This window comes from Vollenhovia emeryi, unplaced genomic scaffold (genome assembly GCF_000949405.1).
Source record: "Vollenhovia emeryi isolate VEMERY1.0 unplaced genomic scaffold, V.emery_V1.0 DF939138.1, whole genome shotgun sequence".
Lineage (NCBI taxonomy): Eukaryota > Metazoa > Arthropoda > Insecta > Hymenoptera > Formicidae > Vollenhovia > Vollenhovia emeryi.
Window position 1 is genome coordinate 888,397 of NW_011967228.1, and position 18,369 is coordinate 906,765.

The window sequence follows — 18,369 nt, forward strand, 5'->3', positions numbered from 1 at the left end:
GGTGTGTTTGTTGACATCTCTGAAAAATCGATAGCGAGAGGTGGAGTCACGCATCGATCGATGAGAGACGGTGGCGAGCGGGGAGCGGTGAGCGGGCGAACGCGTTCGCTATCGTTTTTTGAGAGATGTCAACAAACACACCATTTTGCATGCTGCCGAGTCCGGCCTTTCGCTCCTCCGTGCACTTATTGGCTCAGACGTTTTTCTGAACTAGGCCGATAATAATTACGATTTTGTAAAATTTTATATAACTTTTCTTCTCAGTTTAACCCAATCTACTATAATCTTTGGGGTCGTCCATATCGAATCTGACACCCTGTATAACATGTATAAAACGATAATTTATTGCCAGTGAGGCTAAGGAAGGTGATCTCTACTGCATGACAACGCACGGCCGCACACTGCGAAAACAATGAAGTTCTGCGTTACTTGGACTAGAAAGTTCTCTCTCACGCGGCTTATTCATCAGACTTTTTGATTACCATCTATTGCGGTCAACATTACCATGTTGATATGCACTTCAGAAGAATCTTCGGTAGAAGATGGCGACAATAGCACCACAGTATTCATTGATTTAAAACTTTACCGAGACGGGATTTGCCAGCTACCCATAAAAAGGCGATTATTTTGAAGATTGAAATGCAATTGGTTTACTTATAATTAAATATTGATCTTATTAAAAAAAGGCCGGCAATTAATTTCTACACCTAATATTATCTGATGATATTGTACTTTCTGTAATATTAAAAACGATAAAGATAATAATATAAATTAAAAAATCCAAAACATAATATACATATACATATAATACAATGCATCAATATTAGTGTTACGATAGTGACTAATGGTTACGTTGGAAAGAGAGAAATATTGTCAGTTCCATTCAATTATCAAAGCATTAACGGTTAGTCATTTAATGCGGTTACATAAATACTGTTATTATACTTTGTCCGTGGCGTTAAAACAACAAACTTCTATATACTACTAGATTACTACCTTTGAGCTGCGGCAAGAGTTCCGCCATGTCTCGTTAGGTAAATAAAGCAGCATGTGCACATCGGTGTGTCACTACTACTTTATTTACCTAACCAGATATGGCGGGACTCTTGTCTCACTTTTCAGCTCGAAATTAGCAGTCCAGTAGTATAGAGGAAGTGGTATTTATGATTACTTTATTGGTAGAAGCGTGCGACGCATCGCTTTAAGAAAAAAACAATATCGTGCAAGTTTTTCTCATTAAGAAAAACATGGAAAATTATTTTATTTCTTGCAAAATCGTATTCATTTTCCCCTCATCGCACTTATTCCTACCGCAAAATAAATTTACAAGATGATTCATGACTCACTAATCAGCAAATGCAATTGTTTCACAGAACACAGGTATTTCTAGAAAAATATCGTTGTATACTTTGTACGTTGTGTACTTTGTACGAATATGTAATGTATTTATATAATACGATAGCCAACAATTTACAGCAAAGTAGGAAGGAGTTCTTTAAATTTTATGCTTACCAGTATTAACGTCAAGGTATTCTAAATTTGCTAACGACGAAACCAAATATTGAATGAAGATATTTTTCTAGAAATACCTGTGTTCTGTGAAACAATTGCATTTGCTAATTAGTGAGAGCATGTAGTTTCTTGAGTTATTCAAGGAAATCAGAATGTCAAATCATGAAGCATCTTGTAAATTTATTTTGCGGTAGGAATAAGTGCGATGAGGGGAAAATGAATACGTGTTTTTCATAGCAGACATTTTCGCGTACAGTGAGCGAAAATCCATCCATTTTGATAAGTTAGTAATAACATTTCAGATTTTAATCGACCTTACCTGGCCAAATTTATTGAATACGCCTTCACAACGTTTCGACCTTTGGTTTAGGTCCTTTTCAAGTGAGATCTAGGAGTAAAAAATGTGCTTGAAACGTGGATAAAGCTTAATTGTTAGTGGTTTCCACTAATAATAACTTGTGATTTGCATTTTCAATGTTAATGTGTGACATTGAAAAGCTAAAATGCCGAACGAAATGTAGTATCTTGAAAAAATTATTGCTTCTATAAATAAAATAAAATTTTACATTATAAACGAGAAAATGATTTGGAAAATTAAATTATGTTGAAAAATAAAACTATTATATTATACTAATATTATACTAATGCATGGTTGATCAGTATTATGGGCCATGCGAAAACGATACCTAAGCAGAAAAGAAAAAATTGGGCAATCCGTCGAACATTCTTTCATTTCAACAGTTTTGCAACACATAGCTTCAACGCCCACACACTGCTATATTCTGCTTTTCGTTTCAGCTGATTGTACATAAAACTTGTTTTACTTGCAACATTTACTTTATGCACACACACACGTGTGTGTGTGTGTGTGTGTGTGTGTGTGTGTATTAGTTTACGTAAGCGTGTAACTACTTTCGCGATACATACATATGGTAAAATTCTGATGAATGTACAGTGCCTCGACTAACGGGAAACGGAGCGCATAAAATCGGCATTCCTGTCTCAACTCACGTTTGTGAACATTCGTTAAAATTACTCCTATCTTCACAAAACTTGTGAAATTGACATAGTATGTGTGTTAACGAAATATCATGTTTCGATTTTCTATACTTATTTTCGATAGGCGATAATTCGGTTGATACAATTGTCTCACAGATATCCATCGTGCTGCAATCCAGTCAGATACAATGGCATTATCCGTGTCTCTTAAAGACATTAAACCTTCGCTGGATCCAAAAACCAAACAAATATTATACGAGATCTGGCAGAAGGACGCTCCGAAGTTAATGTTTGGTGAACACCAACTTTGCGTCGAAATGAACGCAGTCGGTGAATTTTTTGTCGAGAAAGCCAAGAAGGAGTTGCGGGAAACGCCGGAAGTTGTCGCCCAAGGTTTCAAGGAATTGAAAGAGCTTCTTTCAGGTAGCAAAAGTTTAATTGGTAGCAAAACTAAAAATGTAGTTATCATTGTGTTAATTTGGCAAAATCGTGGCTAGCATAATACCAATAAGTGTCATGTACAAACGTGTGGGACTACAGTAAATTATTGACATGGCACATATGGGACAGAGATTTTTATGAATTCAATAAATTTGATTGTATCTGAATTTATTATTTGGATATAATATTTGAATTAAATCCAAAGAAACAGTTTTCTCTGTGTGCTTTATGAACAAATATATTTTGAACTATTCCAATATTGAAGAAAAATCTATTAAACACTATTAGTTTTCAATAGCTTAATAGATTTTTCGCCAATACAGAAAATCATATATAGTAATGCTACGTCATTTCCATATCAGATGTGAGTATGGCCCTGATGTGGTCCTGATATGGATCTTTCTAGTTTTGAAAATAAGATTTTGGCGTGGCAAACTTGCACGGCGCTCACCAGTGTCACGGCGCCGACAAGGCAATTTCTACCAGGGTAATTAATTCGTTCAAGGAAGCGTGATAACTACTGGAATACTTTCTTTTTTTACGTAACCACTAATGAAACATGCGATTCTACCAAGACGTACTTACACAATTAGACGCATGTCGTAGAAAATCATCCAATTCACAAAACAGTGATGAATTAATGTTTTATATTCCCATGACGATGTCGATGTTAATTCTAAATCCTTTCGACATCGACCAACGAGTCATTTCTCGCTGGGTTATCTAACACGTAAAGAAAAAGTGGTGATTAGTTTCTTCCTGTTCAAAGTGTAGCAATAAATAGATCAAATGACGTTGCTAGAGCAAAAACGAAATTTGTATGCAATTATTGTTCATGTTTTATCGCGGTCAACGGTCAATTTAACAATGGTAAAAGTACACGGTGAAAACGGCATATGAATTCAGCTCATGCTCATACGAATCAAGTAAAAACGAAAGTTGCTCGCGCCTGCATCGTAATATCGTTAATTAAATCACGCGTCATGCTTTCGAGCGAGTCGTATAATGAGGTGATCTCGCCACAAGCAAACATTCCCGCACTTCTTTTTAAGGAAAATATACAAGGATAATACTTCTTTTTTTGGAAAATGGATTTAGGTAAAATTGGCTGAAACTTTGCCACATTGTACTTCAAGTGATCCTGATCGAAAGTACCATTGCCACAAGTCAAACCTATAAACCGTTTTTGTTCTCAAAGACTTTAAATTCAGTAATATACATCTATTATCATCATCAGCATTACTTAAAGTGGTAAAATATTTCAGCCGATTTTACACTAATAACTAATAATAATAACTAACATAACCAGAATATAATTATAGAGTATCACTTGAGTAAACTGACCAATATTTTAGGAGACTTTTTGAGTCATTTTATGACAAAAATTCATATGTGGCTTGAAGGCTCTTAAAAATACAAGGTATTAAAAATTCTTAAGAAAAATCCTAATAAAATAAAATAACATAATATTTTTATACTGAATTTCGTTACCTTAAATATGGTAAACTTTAGATGCCTATTTGTTCTTGCGCAATCACCGTTGAAATTACGACAACTTTGATTATTATAATGCAACCAAGTAAGTCTCGTACGAGTATTGGCGTTACATTCTGCATAGTTATCAGTTTTGGACCTTTAATCAGAAGCTTACGTACACCTTGGCAAAAAAGAAGTACTTAAAGATAACTGTATTAGATAATTGTACCCATTATTGTTGCAAACTGCTTTGTTTAATGCTCAATGAAAGAAACGTGGGATATTTTTAATACGGACCATTAATATATCCTTGACCCGCTTTGCCTTTAATTTCGTTTGCATAAATTATACGCCCAATATAATACCTTGTACACGCTACAGAATTGGAAATAATTTTTTTTATAAAATTATCTCTTTTGTTTAATTTTTTAGAGAATCCTGATCTGAATGTACCGAGAGATGTGGAAGACTACTTACTAGTATTTTTACGTCCATGCAAATGGTATGCGAAAAGTGCTTTCTCGCTAGTAAGTTACATTGTGTAATATCTTTTATATCACGAGTTAATCTCGTTTTAAATTGCAATTTGTATGCTCATGTCATACTGGAACCTTTTAAGAATGGCCATTCGCGACCTTCACAAAAAAAAAAGAATATTCTTTTTTTGAAAATATGTTTAGCTCTATCCTTCTAGTAGGTTCTAGTGTATATAAAATTGACTGTGCAATAATTAAATATTCAGAATTATATAGTCCTAAAACAATCGGATGCACAGATTCTCTGACCAATTTTGCATTGTATTACCTTCCTGATTATTGAGCCAATTACTTCTTGCATTATTAACTACTGAATATAAAAGGCAAACTGAACTGCAAAGAAAAATCTGCAGATGAAAAAATTATCTTTAGTTAATTATATAACAAGACTTAATATCCCATTTATATTTAAAAATTAATTTAAAGCTTTCTTACTATGACATTTAATATTGAATTTTTATTAAACACTAGAAATGCGTGCTAAATAATAAATCGCCTCGACTTTTTGCATAGGAAGAATCACTTCCAGAGTGGTCGAGGTTGAGGTTAAACCCAAAATACACTCGCTCGGTTCTATTGCTTTCTGCATTTAATACAGTGTTAGACAATAACAATAAATCATTCGAACATTTTATTCAACAGCTAAAACGATATTTTCAATACCGCCTAAACTATCCAAACGTGTATAAAGATTTAACCATCACCAAAGATAAAACTGCAATTTGCGCCGGTGTGATATATCCACTGCCGCTTCGTACATTTGAGGGATGCAGAGTTATAGTAGTCGAGGGTGGAAAACATTGGAATCCGAAGCAAGTGTCGACTCATGAATTTTTCAAAGGCGTGATACTCATCCTGTTCCTAGCATTTCTCGAATACAGAACTCAGGTTTGTCGTCGGAAAATATTTCTTCAATTGATAGATCGGTATTTATTAGAAACAATATTTAAAAGAGAAATTCCCAAGGAAAATGAAAAGTCAAGATGATGTCAATTTGATGTCATATTAACCAAATTTATGTCATATTTTGGTCAATATTACATCAAATTAACGTCATCTTGACTTTGCATTTTTCCTTGGGCTTGTGGAAATCTCTAGAGTGCTTCACAAATAGATGTAAGAACAAATAGATGTGAAACTTTATTTTACTTTTAGATCGCGGGTGTGCATATTATTTTAGACGTCGGAGGTTTGTCACTCAATCACATCACATATCTTACACCGTCATTTGCGAAAATGTTAGTAGACTTTATTCAGAAATCTATGCCCACTCGCCTCAAAGGTATTCACATTGTGAATCAGTCCCGTATCTTCAGTATAGCATTCGCGATATTCAAACCGTTCTTGGAGGTACGATCTATTATCTTATGATTCCTTTTTATAAATTGTCATGACAATAAATGTGTGGTCAATTTTAGAACTTTTTATAAAATTGTTATAACGTGATGTAGGAGAAGGTTCGCAGTCGGATTCACATTCATGGGACAAACTGGGAATCCTTAATGGCTTTTGTAGATAAGAAGGCATTGCTCCAGAGGCATGGAGGTGAAATAAAAATGGCAGAAGAACAATACGGTGTGACGCTGTGGCAGAATATGCTTTGTTGCGAACCTGCCTTTTTAGGTAATCATATATATATAACATATATAAACTAATATACATATAAATTCGCGATTTAAACTACATCAATAGAATTGTATTTTGTATCTTCAGCTGAACTGCAATATGGATTCAAAACTGATAAACAATAGCTGCAGAAAGGGTCAATACGTTTTACCATTGACGACTATTATGGTCGACTATTATCAATTATATGCTTGAAGCTGTAATAAGAGTGTTAAAATTAATGGGGTCTGGTACCTGATAAGATGCAGCTCAAGAGTGTTACGATATTCTGAAAGTCGCAATTGTGCAAAAAGGGTACAAAGTGTATGTTACCTAATGATACGTAGACTTCATCTAGTAGATATAGAGTTTGTATTTAAAGATGTAAATATATTATATAAATGGCCGACAGAAAAATGTTGCAAAACTGTAATTTATGAATAAAATTATTTAAAAAAAATTCTTTTTATTATTTACCTTTTCGCCCCAAAATCTTTCAATTACAATAATAAAGAAAATTAAATAAATAAAGAATTATGTGTAGATTAAAGTTAAAATTTTGTTTTAATACTATACGGTAAAATAATATATGGTATAATAAAAAATGAGAGAGAGAGAGAGAGAGAGAGAGAGAGAGAGAGAGAGAGAGAGAGAGAGAGAGAGAGAACACATAACTGAAAGTACGCTAAATTATATACAATACTTGTGCTACGATGCGGTACTAAACTATGTACAAAATTGTAGAAAGTTTCTCGATTTTGTCTTAACAATTTCTATAATTTTACCTCTAACTTATTCAGCTTTATTATTTCCTTTGAAATATGTTTTCTCGATTGATAACAAAGCAGTGTTCGTACACGTTTTTCGTCACGCGTAAGTTTGTCCACGAATTGCTTTGCCGAAGAAAACCTCCAACCTGGAGGACTATACCCCTAAAGACCCGTACGTGTGGCAGGATACTCTCGGTGGTTGCCACTTTCCTCTGAGAGGTAGCGTCTGAAAAAACCAGCGGTGTTCGCGGCTAGATTTGAACTCGGATCTTTTTGTTCATTTATTTACTAAGCAGCGCACATTTCTCTGCGACACGCTCGCCACAATTTACTAAATATATTTATTATAAAAAAATTATACGAATATCAAACCCACAATAGCAATGATTTCTTTATTACAATTTTACACCAAAACTACGTATCGAACGTATGCTATTTAAGTACATAACTTATATATAGTTTTAGAAATTTTAATAATAGCTAACTACATATACATATAACATATGTATACACTTTAAATAAATTATATATGAATATGTCATTCAATGTACAAAATTTACGGAATGCATAATATATTTATCGCATGATAACAGAGTAATTGAAATTATGATAAAAATCAAAAATACAAATCTGAAATGAGATCACTGATATCTAATTGATACGGTGCCAATTTTGCCGTATCAAGATTTAAAAAAGTCCGAAAATAATGCGACATAATTATTGCGATATTAACGGTTATGTCGCTCTTTTTGCATTGTTGCATTATTTTATGTAGTCTTACTGAATTGCTGAAAACAAAAAAAAATTAAAATTAAAAGACTACATAATATTGAACTAAATAAATTTATAACGTGAGCAAGGCTTTGTTATAGGGTGTTTCGAAGGGTGAACAATAGTCCACGATCGTCGTAATCGATGCTAAATAGAATATTTCTCCTCGGAAAAATCGTTGTGTAATTGTTTCTCCGTAATTATTTTAAATACCTTTTTACTGTGATTAAATTTAGTGACTGAGAAATTATTTCTTTTTATAGCCATACGAATTGATTGCTGCAACAGAAAAAAAGATCTTTTTTATCATAAAGTTTTAATGGAACATTCGCGTCTTCAAAATAGAACTTTATTTCAATTGCGTTCGGGTTACCTTTACAAATGATGACTGATAAAGTTTTCCTTTGGACTTACCGTCGAATTCCTTGTCGACTTGTATCAGCAATGAGTACCATTCGGGCCCGGATAACTGTTTCAATACTTGTGTACCACCGAATTGCGACGGTAAATATGCCGGTGGTATATATTGATACAATGATTTACGGTCGGTGCCATGAAAGATTATCTGGCGGAAGAGAAAAGTGAAGGAAGATATAAAAATTGTTAAGCAAAGTGAGTTGTGAATTTTTGACAATCAAGATATATTTAAGATCCTATTTCTTTTAAAGAACGACTGATATTTCAAGCTAGCCAAATCTGTTGCAAAGCGTCTGCTACAAATTTTGTCGGCATAAATCGAATCTACCGATAGAATGTGACAGTAGACTGCAAAAACTCAGCAGTATCTATCAATTTCGTTGCCACTTAAATGTATTTTACTTAAATGTATTATGAAAAGGAACAGATTCTGCTGGATTTTTGCTGGCAAACTACTAGTGCATTGCTAACCTTTTACTTACAAGGGGAGTATCAGGTAGTGGCCTCACCGATTTTCTCGAACTTGTATGTGTCGTAGTATCAATCCCCAACTACTTCACCGTATCACGTGCACATGAAGTAGTTGGGGATTGATACTACGACACATATAAAGTTGGAGAAAATCGGCGAGGCCACTACCTGGTACTCCCCTTGTTAGTAGGATCCTTAATACTCACCCTGTTCTTCAATTTCTCGTTCAGGAACGGTTTGAACAGAGCGAACACCATGTTAAATACGTACGGCTGGTTAACGATGTGTATGTTTTTGATTCTAAGAGGCATCGCCTCCTGAAGCAGATCGACTATTCTCTTAGCAAATGGTGGGGTGAATTGCCAGGCTTGCTGGAGGCTGAGGCCGTCCAAGTCAAATATGACGACCCCGCCAGCGATCTGCGTGATCGGCTCGATCATGGCACCTTCTAAATACAGCACGCATCCTTTGTAGACCTCGTCGAGACTGCATTTATTATGCTTCCACTTTTTGCCGAGCTCAACTAACAACATGCGTCTGCCGTGCTGATCGCGATTAGGCAGCACGGTTAGGATGTTATGCTCGAAGATATTCTTCGCAGTGCTCGGCTTCAAATTATTGTACACGGACGCGTGTTTCACCTTGAAGTTGTAATAGTTCTTGACGAGAGTGAGCGACGACTCAGGATAGTACTTGCACGGCCTCAGAAACCTGATCAACCAAGCCTCGTGGTCCAATGGGGTTTTCAGATCCTTCTCGGCTGTCGGATAAAGAGGGTTTTAAACGTTTTGGCGAAACATATTCGAGAAGTTTTAAAAAATTTCCAAATATATTTCTTGGACGCCTTTGAGCGCCTTGATATCGTGATAACAAGTTATTCAAGCAATTCAAAGATCGAGAGAGATAAGTCCCAGTTTACAATAGATGATTTCAGTCCTACGCCCTAAGAGATTGATCAATTACAGTCGAGTATTCTTCTCATTTTCAATTGTGATTGATCAATTTCTTAGGGTTTAACGCTTATATCAATTATTGTAGACTGGGATTAAGGCTATTTAAGTACTAAAGCCCATTTGGCATGCGTTTAACGTATTGACATTTACAACAATTTATTGTACCTTACTTATATAAGTTGATCAAGAATTGGGTTCTGATCAAAAACTGGGTCCGTAACGGTATATCTTACTGTATCGTACGAGATACGTTTCGTATCTCATAATCTTTATGTTAATTTATTAGATCTTTTGTATTTCCCGCGTTACCTTTTAATAATTCCTGCAGACGTGCTATCGACATTTTTTGAATCTCGGGAGTCTCTCTTAATTCCTTCTTCGCGATTTCTTGAAATTCCGGGCTAGGATCGTCCAGTTCGAACTCGAGTATCATGTCATCGAGTTTTATAAATGGTACTTCTTTAATGTTGGATAACATGAGTCCTGAAAAAGTACACATATATGTTAGTAAAAGAGCCTCTCTCGACTTTTAGCTAATATCATTCAGTTTTTCTTCAACAGCTGACACTCTTTAACAAGAATAGTAAACTCTCGTAGACGGGAATAATAATTTAACTAATAGCTAACTTATACTAATTTATTAGCAAGTCAAGCTATCAATGGTATTGATAATGTAAAGAAACACTTCTGTAAACAATTATATCCTCTATTTACAGGTTAAACATAAAAGGATACAAACATAAAGAGTTAATAAAGTTTTATTTAGTTCATCTAGACTTTTACGTTGTACTACGTACTCTGTTTTAAATGTTGAAACGAGTTCATTATTGCATACAGCTTTCGATATACAGGGTGTTATGTAATACCTGCCTCACCTTTTATTTGCGGATAGAGCGGACTAGACCAAGTCGAAAAGTCCTCTACCATTTAAATTTTCGCAATAGTTAACGAGATATTAATTATTAAAAATCCCTGTCTTAGCCTAGCCTACTGCCCTGCGCGCCTAGCAACGCCAATCGCGGGACGGCCGCATTTTGCCGCGCGATTTAACCATTGCGAAAATTGCAAAATGGTACGGGACTTTTCAACTCACTGTCAGTCTAATCCGCTCTATCTGTAAATAAGACGTGAGGCGGGTATTACATAACACTCTGTATAATATCGTGCAATAGCGGAAATGACTAAATCTCGCAAGGAGTCGAACGACACTGTTCACTTCGTCACATAAATCGGCAAAAAGAAAATTAAGTTTACTCATCGAACGATGGTTAATTGGTGCATTACGAATTCAGTGACGTAGCCGAGCAATTACAGAGGCTGCGAAATAAAAGTCTCCGTTGGCACGTCACGTTCGCGCGGACAATCATTGGAAACGTGACTCAGCTACTTTATCAGGAGTCATGTGGTCAGATAATTATTCAGGGCTCCCAAATAACTGTCACTACGGTAGATTTCTACAGCGTTGCATGGTGAAAGATATCATGCTAATAAAATTGTTGCCAGATAAACACCAAGTTAAGAGAGTTGCTAATAAACATTTTTTATGGCAACTGTTATAAACAAACTATTGTTGCTTTGAAAATGTCAATGATTATTTATCGTACTTACATTGACAAAAAAAAGCGAGAGGAAATTATGAAATAAACACACGTATACACTACATATGTTAAAGTTGAAAAAAATATACGAGGAATTATTGGCGCTGCATAAATATTGCTTCTATTCAACATCGCATATCGATTTGCTTCCTCATAATGAAGCAATAAGAAAAAACGAGATTTATTCCGCCGGTGTATCGCGTATGTTAATCATAATATAATTTTATTATGTATCTTCGACTTATATGTTCTTGGTCACTGATCTCGGAGATCCTTTTTTACGGACAAGTTGAGAACAGAGTCCGAAAGGTGTCTATATAAAAAGATATAAATGCGTCGAAGAAGTAGTATTATTATTTAATGACTTAATTTGCTCGGCGCTATTTTTAGATATCTCATACAATAACAATATTACTACGTGATATGATTCCAGATCGATGACTCAGAGAGAGAGAGAGAGAGAGGGGGGGGGGAGGGAGGGGAGAGGGGGGGAGAGAGAGAGAGAAAGAGAGAGAGAGCCTTGAGAGTAAACCTTGACTCTGCGACTGAAAGCAAAATAACATAATGCAATTTTCTTTTTAGCAAGGTTTCGAGTAATTTTTAAATCTTTCTTCACTTCCAAACTTCTCTAAAGCGCAATCGAAAAGCACCATTTTATTTTCACAAAATTACGATATTTTGACGAACTTGTAAACTATTACTCGTACTGTATGGTATGCGACGAGACGTTACGTGCACGCGCGTTGTAATATAATGCTGCTCAGTACGCGTCGTGATACGCTGATAACGTTAGTGCAACGAGCCAGTGCATCAGTGCGGGCAAGTTTCTGTCGACTGCGTGCGCTTTATTGTGCACAAAACGACGTCTTTTTATTTTATATGGCTCCAGCACGTCTGCGAAGCCGAGAAACTATTTTGTGTGCGCGTGCGCGGTGCGCGTAGCGCACGTTATGGAATATCAGATGCAAGATGAAGAACTTGCTGTAATAGAATGTTACGCCATGCGCCTGAACTTGCGATTTTACAGGATGCACTTATGCAACGTCTAAGCCGAACGTTATTACACCCAGCGTCATTCTGCTGGATAATTTCGTAATGGCACGTGAGAACCGTCTTTATTTTCCGCGGCCGTGTGGCGCATCGCGCGGCGGTTTGCAAATTAGCTCGGAATCTTGACCGCGCGATCGCATCCACGTGGGAATTAATTGCGACATTGTCTTTACATTGCAAATATATAAAAGCAGACAATGTCGACGCGATTCCCGCGGTCTGTGCAAACCGCGTGCCTTGCACGTTGCACTTAATATACGTCAGAAGAAATAGTCATTATTCGTCGGCGAAGGATCGAGAAATCGCACCTCGATCTAATTTTTTAACACACGGTATTATAAATTACGTAAAGACGCGGTTAATCAGACACGGGAGGAGCGGAAAAAGGAATTTGTGAAATTCCCACGCAGCCCACTTGCAAGTTTTGTATTTCTTCAGCATACGTCAAGATCATTAAAAGTGACCTCGTGCACATTTGCATGTAAGTTTGTAAGATTTTCCAAAGATTACCGCGCTTATAAATATGCCTTTACGCGAGGAAACATCGAGATGTATTTCCAATATTATAGCTTGTGCTTAAAGAAAAAGAAAAACACCGCGATACTTAGCCGACTCGTTTGCAGGCGAGACACGTCACGGAAAACTACATTTCAAGTTTGGAGTTAAGTACCTCGTCTTCTGCGAAGTCGTTTATGAGGCACTTCTGCTTTAATGGTGTATCGATCTTCCATACACGATATTCGTTGATAGAAGACGGAAACAATTTCTTCCGAATGAAAATTTCGAGGTACCGACCTAATCTTTGAGCCATAAATCGCTAAAAAGCAATAAATTCTGACCAAGTGAACTTCGAGGATGCACAAGTAAAGAATAGAGGAATTACTTTCCGGTAATTTTAGACATACTCTCCTTCAGTCAATTAAGTTATAATTTTAGTGTTATACAATTATTTCAACATAATTAATGACCAAAGTATGTTAAAAAGTTATTTTAAAGAAGGAAGGAAAGAGAATATTACGAGCGAATAAACTTTGAACTATTTCAATAAATATATTCCAATCTCACAAACATTAGTAGGCGATGTTTAGAAAGAAGCAAATGTACTCTAGGTGCTCCCTTTCACTGTTTTCTACTCTTTGGCAATCGCGAATGCACTTAAGTGCACTTTACCCCGCTTTCGGAACGGCTATTGGTTTTGTAAACAACTGGCAGTCGACCAAAACATCCTTTCACAAATTGCGAAAAGTGCATATTGGCGAGTATGTGTGCGAGCAAATTAACGCATTTCATTCGGATTCAATATCGAACAGTAATCGCGACAAATGTATTCCGGTGTGAGAATGAAAGAATGGCTCTGCTACAAAAATAGAATAATGATCATTCCGAATACTTCCGATTTATGTAATCTTTCAACGATGTAATCTCACGACCGTGAAAAATGCTGGAATAAAGGTTATGGCAAATACTCCTTATATACTATATTTCATCAATCCTCTCTATAGATACTCTGGGGAAAAAAGAGACATCAGGAATTATTTGACGCCAGCGAATGACTAACATTGATTAAGCTTCTAATCGGTCATGACTGGCGAAACTGTATTTTTTAACACAGAAAATTTATTGCAAAAATGATTACCTCAGCCAAGGTTTGAACCTGGACCTTTCTACACACTAGGCGGGTGTCTCACCAATACGACCACCGAGGCATATGATAGTATGTGTCGCAACAACAGTATAGATGTTGTCTACGCGTATATTTTCGACTATTTGTGAACTGCGCACCGATACGGATAGTAATTGAATTATTTGGATTGTTCGCAACTCTACTATGAGAAAAATTTGGACCGTATTTTTGTAGTTAAGCAACCTAACATTTCGGTTAGTGCCTCTTAAGTGAAAATTATCTTTGCGTTACTGAATATCGACAGAACTAATTGAGAGAATTGATTAGTTTAAAATCTTGGATATAGATAGAATAGCTAATTGCGATTTTTAGTTACGCGGCGAAAAAATTCGTAAAAGATTAGTGTTACGAGCAATCCAAATAATTCGATTACTAATTGTGGGTCCCAAAATGGGTTGCTGTCTCTTTTTTTCCCAGAGTAAAAGCATCGTCTTACGTCGCTTCGATATCGTGATAATTTTTTCGCTGAAGAAACCTGATAGATAACTGCTTAGTCTGTCGAGAGATTAGCTGAGAGTGTTTATGTACGCGGATACCTTCGTGAAAACACGAGGAAGGAAGTGAGAAGGAGACCGAAGAGGAAGTCGAAGCTTCTACTTAATACATTCACGACTTGGCGGACTTACGTAAACTGATTGAAAATTTCGCGTTTGCGGCGAATCGTGAAAATTGTAATTACACAGGGTAGGAAAAAGGTACGAGTACGTCCGTAAAATAAAGGTGTGCCGTAAATGGAACGTCAAATATTTCATCGCGCGTAATGCGCCATGAAGCCACATCCGGCCAACGGGAAATGCGATGCTCATGACTTCTCTCGAATCAACTAGCGGCGCTCCCGGCTCTTTGTTAGAAACGTTGCTCCTTAAAAGCGAAAGAACCGGCAACAAAGGCGCATCGGAAGAGTCCGCTGAGATTTCGGAGCACGAACGCGGTAAGTTTGCAACAATCAGGTCCACTTTACTATAAGATCGTCTCTAAGATCTCTCACGTACTGCAGATTTATTTTATTCGCACTCTGATCTTCGTACGTATCACTTTGTAAAAATAAACGCTGATATATTTTTCTAACTGTTTTTATCGCCATTGACCTTGATTCCGTATAAAAATGCAATGTTGCTTTATCTGCGCCAATTGTACGAAATTATATAATATCGGTGAGACTAACACGTCTTCCGCCATGCAAAGTACGAACAGAAGATGACATAACTAAAAGATTACATAATTCCTTTTCAATAATGAATAATTTATAATCGCTCGTTTTTCTTTTTTACATGACACATTTGTCTGTTCAAATACTACGTACGCCTTTTTTAGCGTTTTAATTTTCAGGAATTACTTATTTCTCATCACTGTTCGACCGTTTTGCAAATAATCTTCAAGAGTATTTGTAAATTGGTCGAAGATATTGCAAATAAAGAATAACATATATATCGTAAATAATTTTACATTTCTGCATTATGTCACTAATGCGTTATAAGAAATTCGGCATTTCCTCTTGAATCCAATTTCAACGGGATATCGCCTTGAGACGGTTCGTCCGAGCGCGCCGTTTATACCGTATTTATGTCACGGTCATGGAGAAATTACTTCGTGGTATCCAAGACCAGTTTTGCACCACAAGACTACTTTGGAAATGCAGTATCGAGAATTCCAAATATAATCTTTATTCATCATATAAAATTCAAAAGATATTTTCTGCTTCTCCGAAACATATCAGAGCACTAAATCAATCGTAAAAATATTCGATTAACTGGTAACTTTGACAATCTTGTTACTAATAAATTATCTTTATCATTGTCTATTCAAGTTTTTGACGTACATTAATGGCATAGAAAGTGCGCCGCCTTATAAATATAATGGAGTTTATTTGATCGATTTATTATATTGTACATTTTTGTGTTTTTAAGAAACATAAAGTAATCTCTCTGTGAGAATGGCCTAAGAGCCTCACGTGCGACAAATCTCGGATAATAGCGGAGGAAAGCAATTAAAAGAAATCCTTATTATCCGTTCTACTAGTCCGGAGATGATCGGGAAATGAGCGTAAAAAGTTCCGTATGTTTTCTGTTAGAAAGGCCAGTTGAAAGAATTCTCAAGAAAATAGCGAGCTGGGAAAGGCGAACGGTTTATAACGTCAGATTGCATAGCTATAATAATTCATTTCCGACAAATCCTCAGCTATCTTAAACAATAATTTATGATTCAAGGATATCTCATAAAAAAAAATGTTGTGTTGAATCATTTGCAATTTTTTTATCTCTTTTTTTCTTGTTGCTAGAAACGCGTTACAAAAACTGTCGTTGCATAAACTACCATAAATCTTCAATTCTGTTTCCCATCCATGCGTGGATACGTCAACACTTTTTATATGTTTGCGTAATGTATAATAATTAAGTAGCTTAATATACGGAGTTAGAAAAGTTTATAAGAATAAAATAGAAATAAAGCTTCTTGTTGATCCAACTAGCAATATATCACTCGACCCAAGTATCAGGTCTTTATCAAGTAACCGAAACGTCGTACCAAATGTAACATTTAACTAAATATATTGCCAGTTGGATCAATAAGAAGCTTTATTTCTGTTTTATTCATCATTGATGACTTTAAGTATACTCGTCTACTGGTTTATAAGAATATCATAAATAAATGCATCCACACAGATATAATTATTTTAAAATTCTCCTTTCTTTTTTACTTTAGAGTGACTACTATAAACCTTGAACGCTAAATATTTTCTGTATCAGGTTTTAAATGTTATGTGAATATATTATATAAACTAGAAGTTACACGAATATAAGTTATATTAGTAACAAACTGTAGTATAAGTACAATATATTCTTATTAGCCAAGAAATTTTGCATAAGAGCATAACTCTTTTCAATACACAAAATAAACGGACATGAATATTAAGCTACACGAGATCGTCACCGATTCATTGCGTAACGCAGTGCAATAATGTCATCGCAATTGGGCGATTGCGAAAGTGCACACCCGGAAAATTTTTATCATGTGATCACCTTTGTTTAAGTCACGCAGTGGCCTAATTAACGAATTCAATAAACACATGCCTCAACGAGACGACGGTTTTACAAACAATAAAAAGTTATCGCGGTGTATAAATTGGGGCGAAATAACTTCAGAAAGCACTTGGTTTCGCAAGGTACTGTTATTTCCTAACGAACGATGCTGCTATAATTACGAGGACGTCACCGATTTTCAGGCTGTTAAAAGGCGGTCATTGAAGAGAACGGTACTCACGTTTGTTGCTGCAGCACATTGCGAGCAGTTTGGTATGATTGCAGTAAATGAGGAGCGTAGTCAAAATAAATAGACAACGCGCCGACGTGCACTACCGAAGCGCGCGTTCGAACAGATGAAAATGTGAATGGTGTTCGACCATTCACTTACCTGGTACGTGCGTCGACGTACGCTCGGCCTTAGAAAGTTGATGCCGAAGACGTGATATCGGTCTTACTCGAGTCTTCACCAACGTCGTTTAACTTCGATCTTATTATTATATACAGAGGGACACTACATCCCGTACATCGAGAATAGGGATGCCAATTTTTTTGGTGATTCTAGAGGCCAAAAACTATACGTGTCTTGGCGTCCGTAGTTTTCGAGTTATACATTTTTAAATAATTGAAAAACAGCGATTTAAGAACCGTCCCGTTAGTATCCGACCAATCGGATCGAGGTAGCTCGGTTAGTAAAGTGTCCCCTTGTAAGATAAAAGTTAAGGGATCATCCCACTTTAACGGCCCAAAACTGTGCTTATCTTTAACAATTTTATTCACAGTAAACGTACATCATACAATGAAATAAATCTTTTTGGGATGCAAGTTCGCTGCGTTGATGACGTTTATCATTCAGGCTTACCTGAAACAAAAATCAAAAAGATTTTTAATCTATACGAGTGTCGCTATGTCCCGAACCTCAATTGAGAATTTTTATTTAAAAACAGCAAAATGGTGCCAGTTTGAAAAGAAGTTTTGAAAAGTACTTTTCTGGCTACAAACTGGCACCATTTTGCTGTTTTTAAATAACAATTCTCAATTGAGGTTCGGGACATAGCGACACTCGTAT

The 18,369-nt window shown here is 36.0% G+C and overlaps 2 protein-coding genes across 4 annotated transcripts in view; one reads left to right on the forward strand and one right to left on the reverse strand.

Moving 5' to 3' along the window:
- The first annotated feature begins 2,498 nt into the window (after nt 1–2,498).
- On the forward strand, nt 2,499–7,015 carry LOC105567371 (alpha-tocopherol transfer protein-like). Its single transcript, XM_012022199.1, has 7 exons — nt 2,499–2,581; nt 2,668–2,934; nt 4,861–4,955; nt 5,607–5,852; nt 6,120–6,314; nt 6,416–6,587; nt 6,678–7,015. Exons 2-7 carry the CDS (start codon nt 2,700–2,702, stop codon nt 6,713–6,715), a joined length of 981 nt encoding a protein of 326 aa, XP_011877589.1. The 5' UTR covers nt 2,499–2,581; nt 2,668–2,699; the 3' UTR covers nt 6,716–7,015.
- A 690-nt stretch (nt 7,016–7,705) lies between these two features.
- The window catches only part of LOC105567379 (alpha-tocopherol transfer protein-like), a 15,801-nt gene continuing 5,137 nt past the window's right edge, over nt 7,706–18,369 (reverse strand). For 2 of the 3 annotated variants that reach the window (XM_012022222.1, XM_012022224.1), the window contains exons 2-5: nt 10,261–10,434; nt 9,205–9,758; nt 8,525–8,675; nt 7,706–8,389 (exon numbers count right to left, since the gene is read on the reverse strand). In XM_012022222.1, the coding sequence (XP_011877612.1) occupies nt 8,358–8,389; nt 8,525–8,675; nt 9,205–9,758; nt 10,261–10,434 (911 nt within the window). In that variant the 3' untranslated portion in view covers nt 7,706–8,357. The remainder of the gene's footprint in view (nt 8,390–8,524; nt 8,676–9,204; nt 9,759–10,260; nt 10,435–18,369) is intronic. The other variant, XM_012022223.1, reaches the window with a different exon arrangement.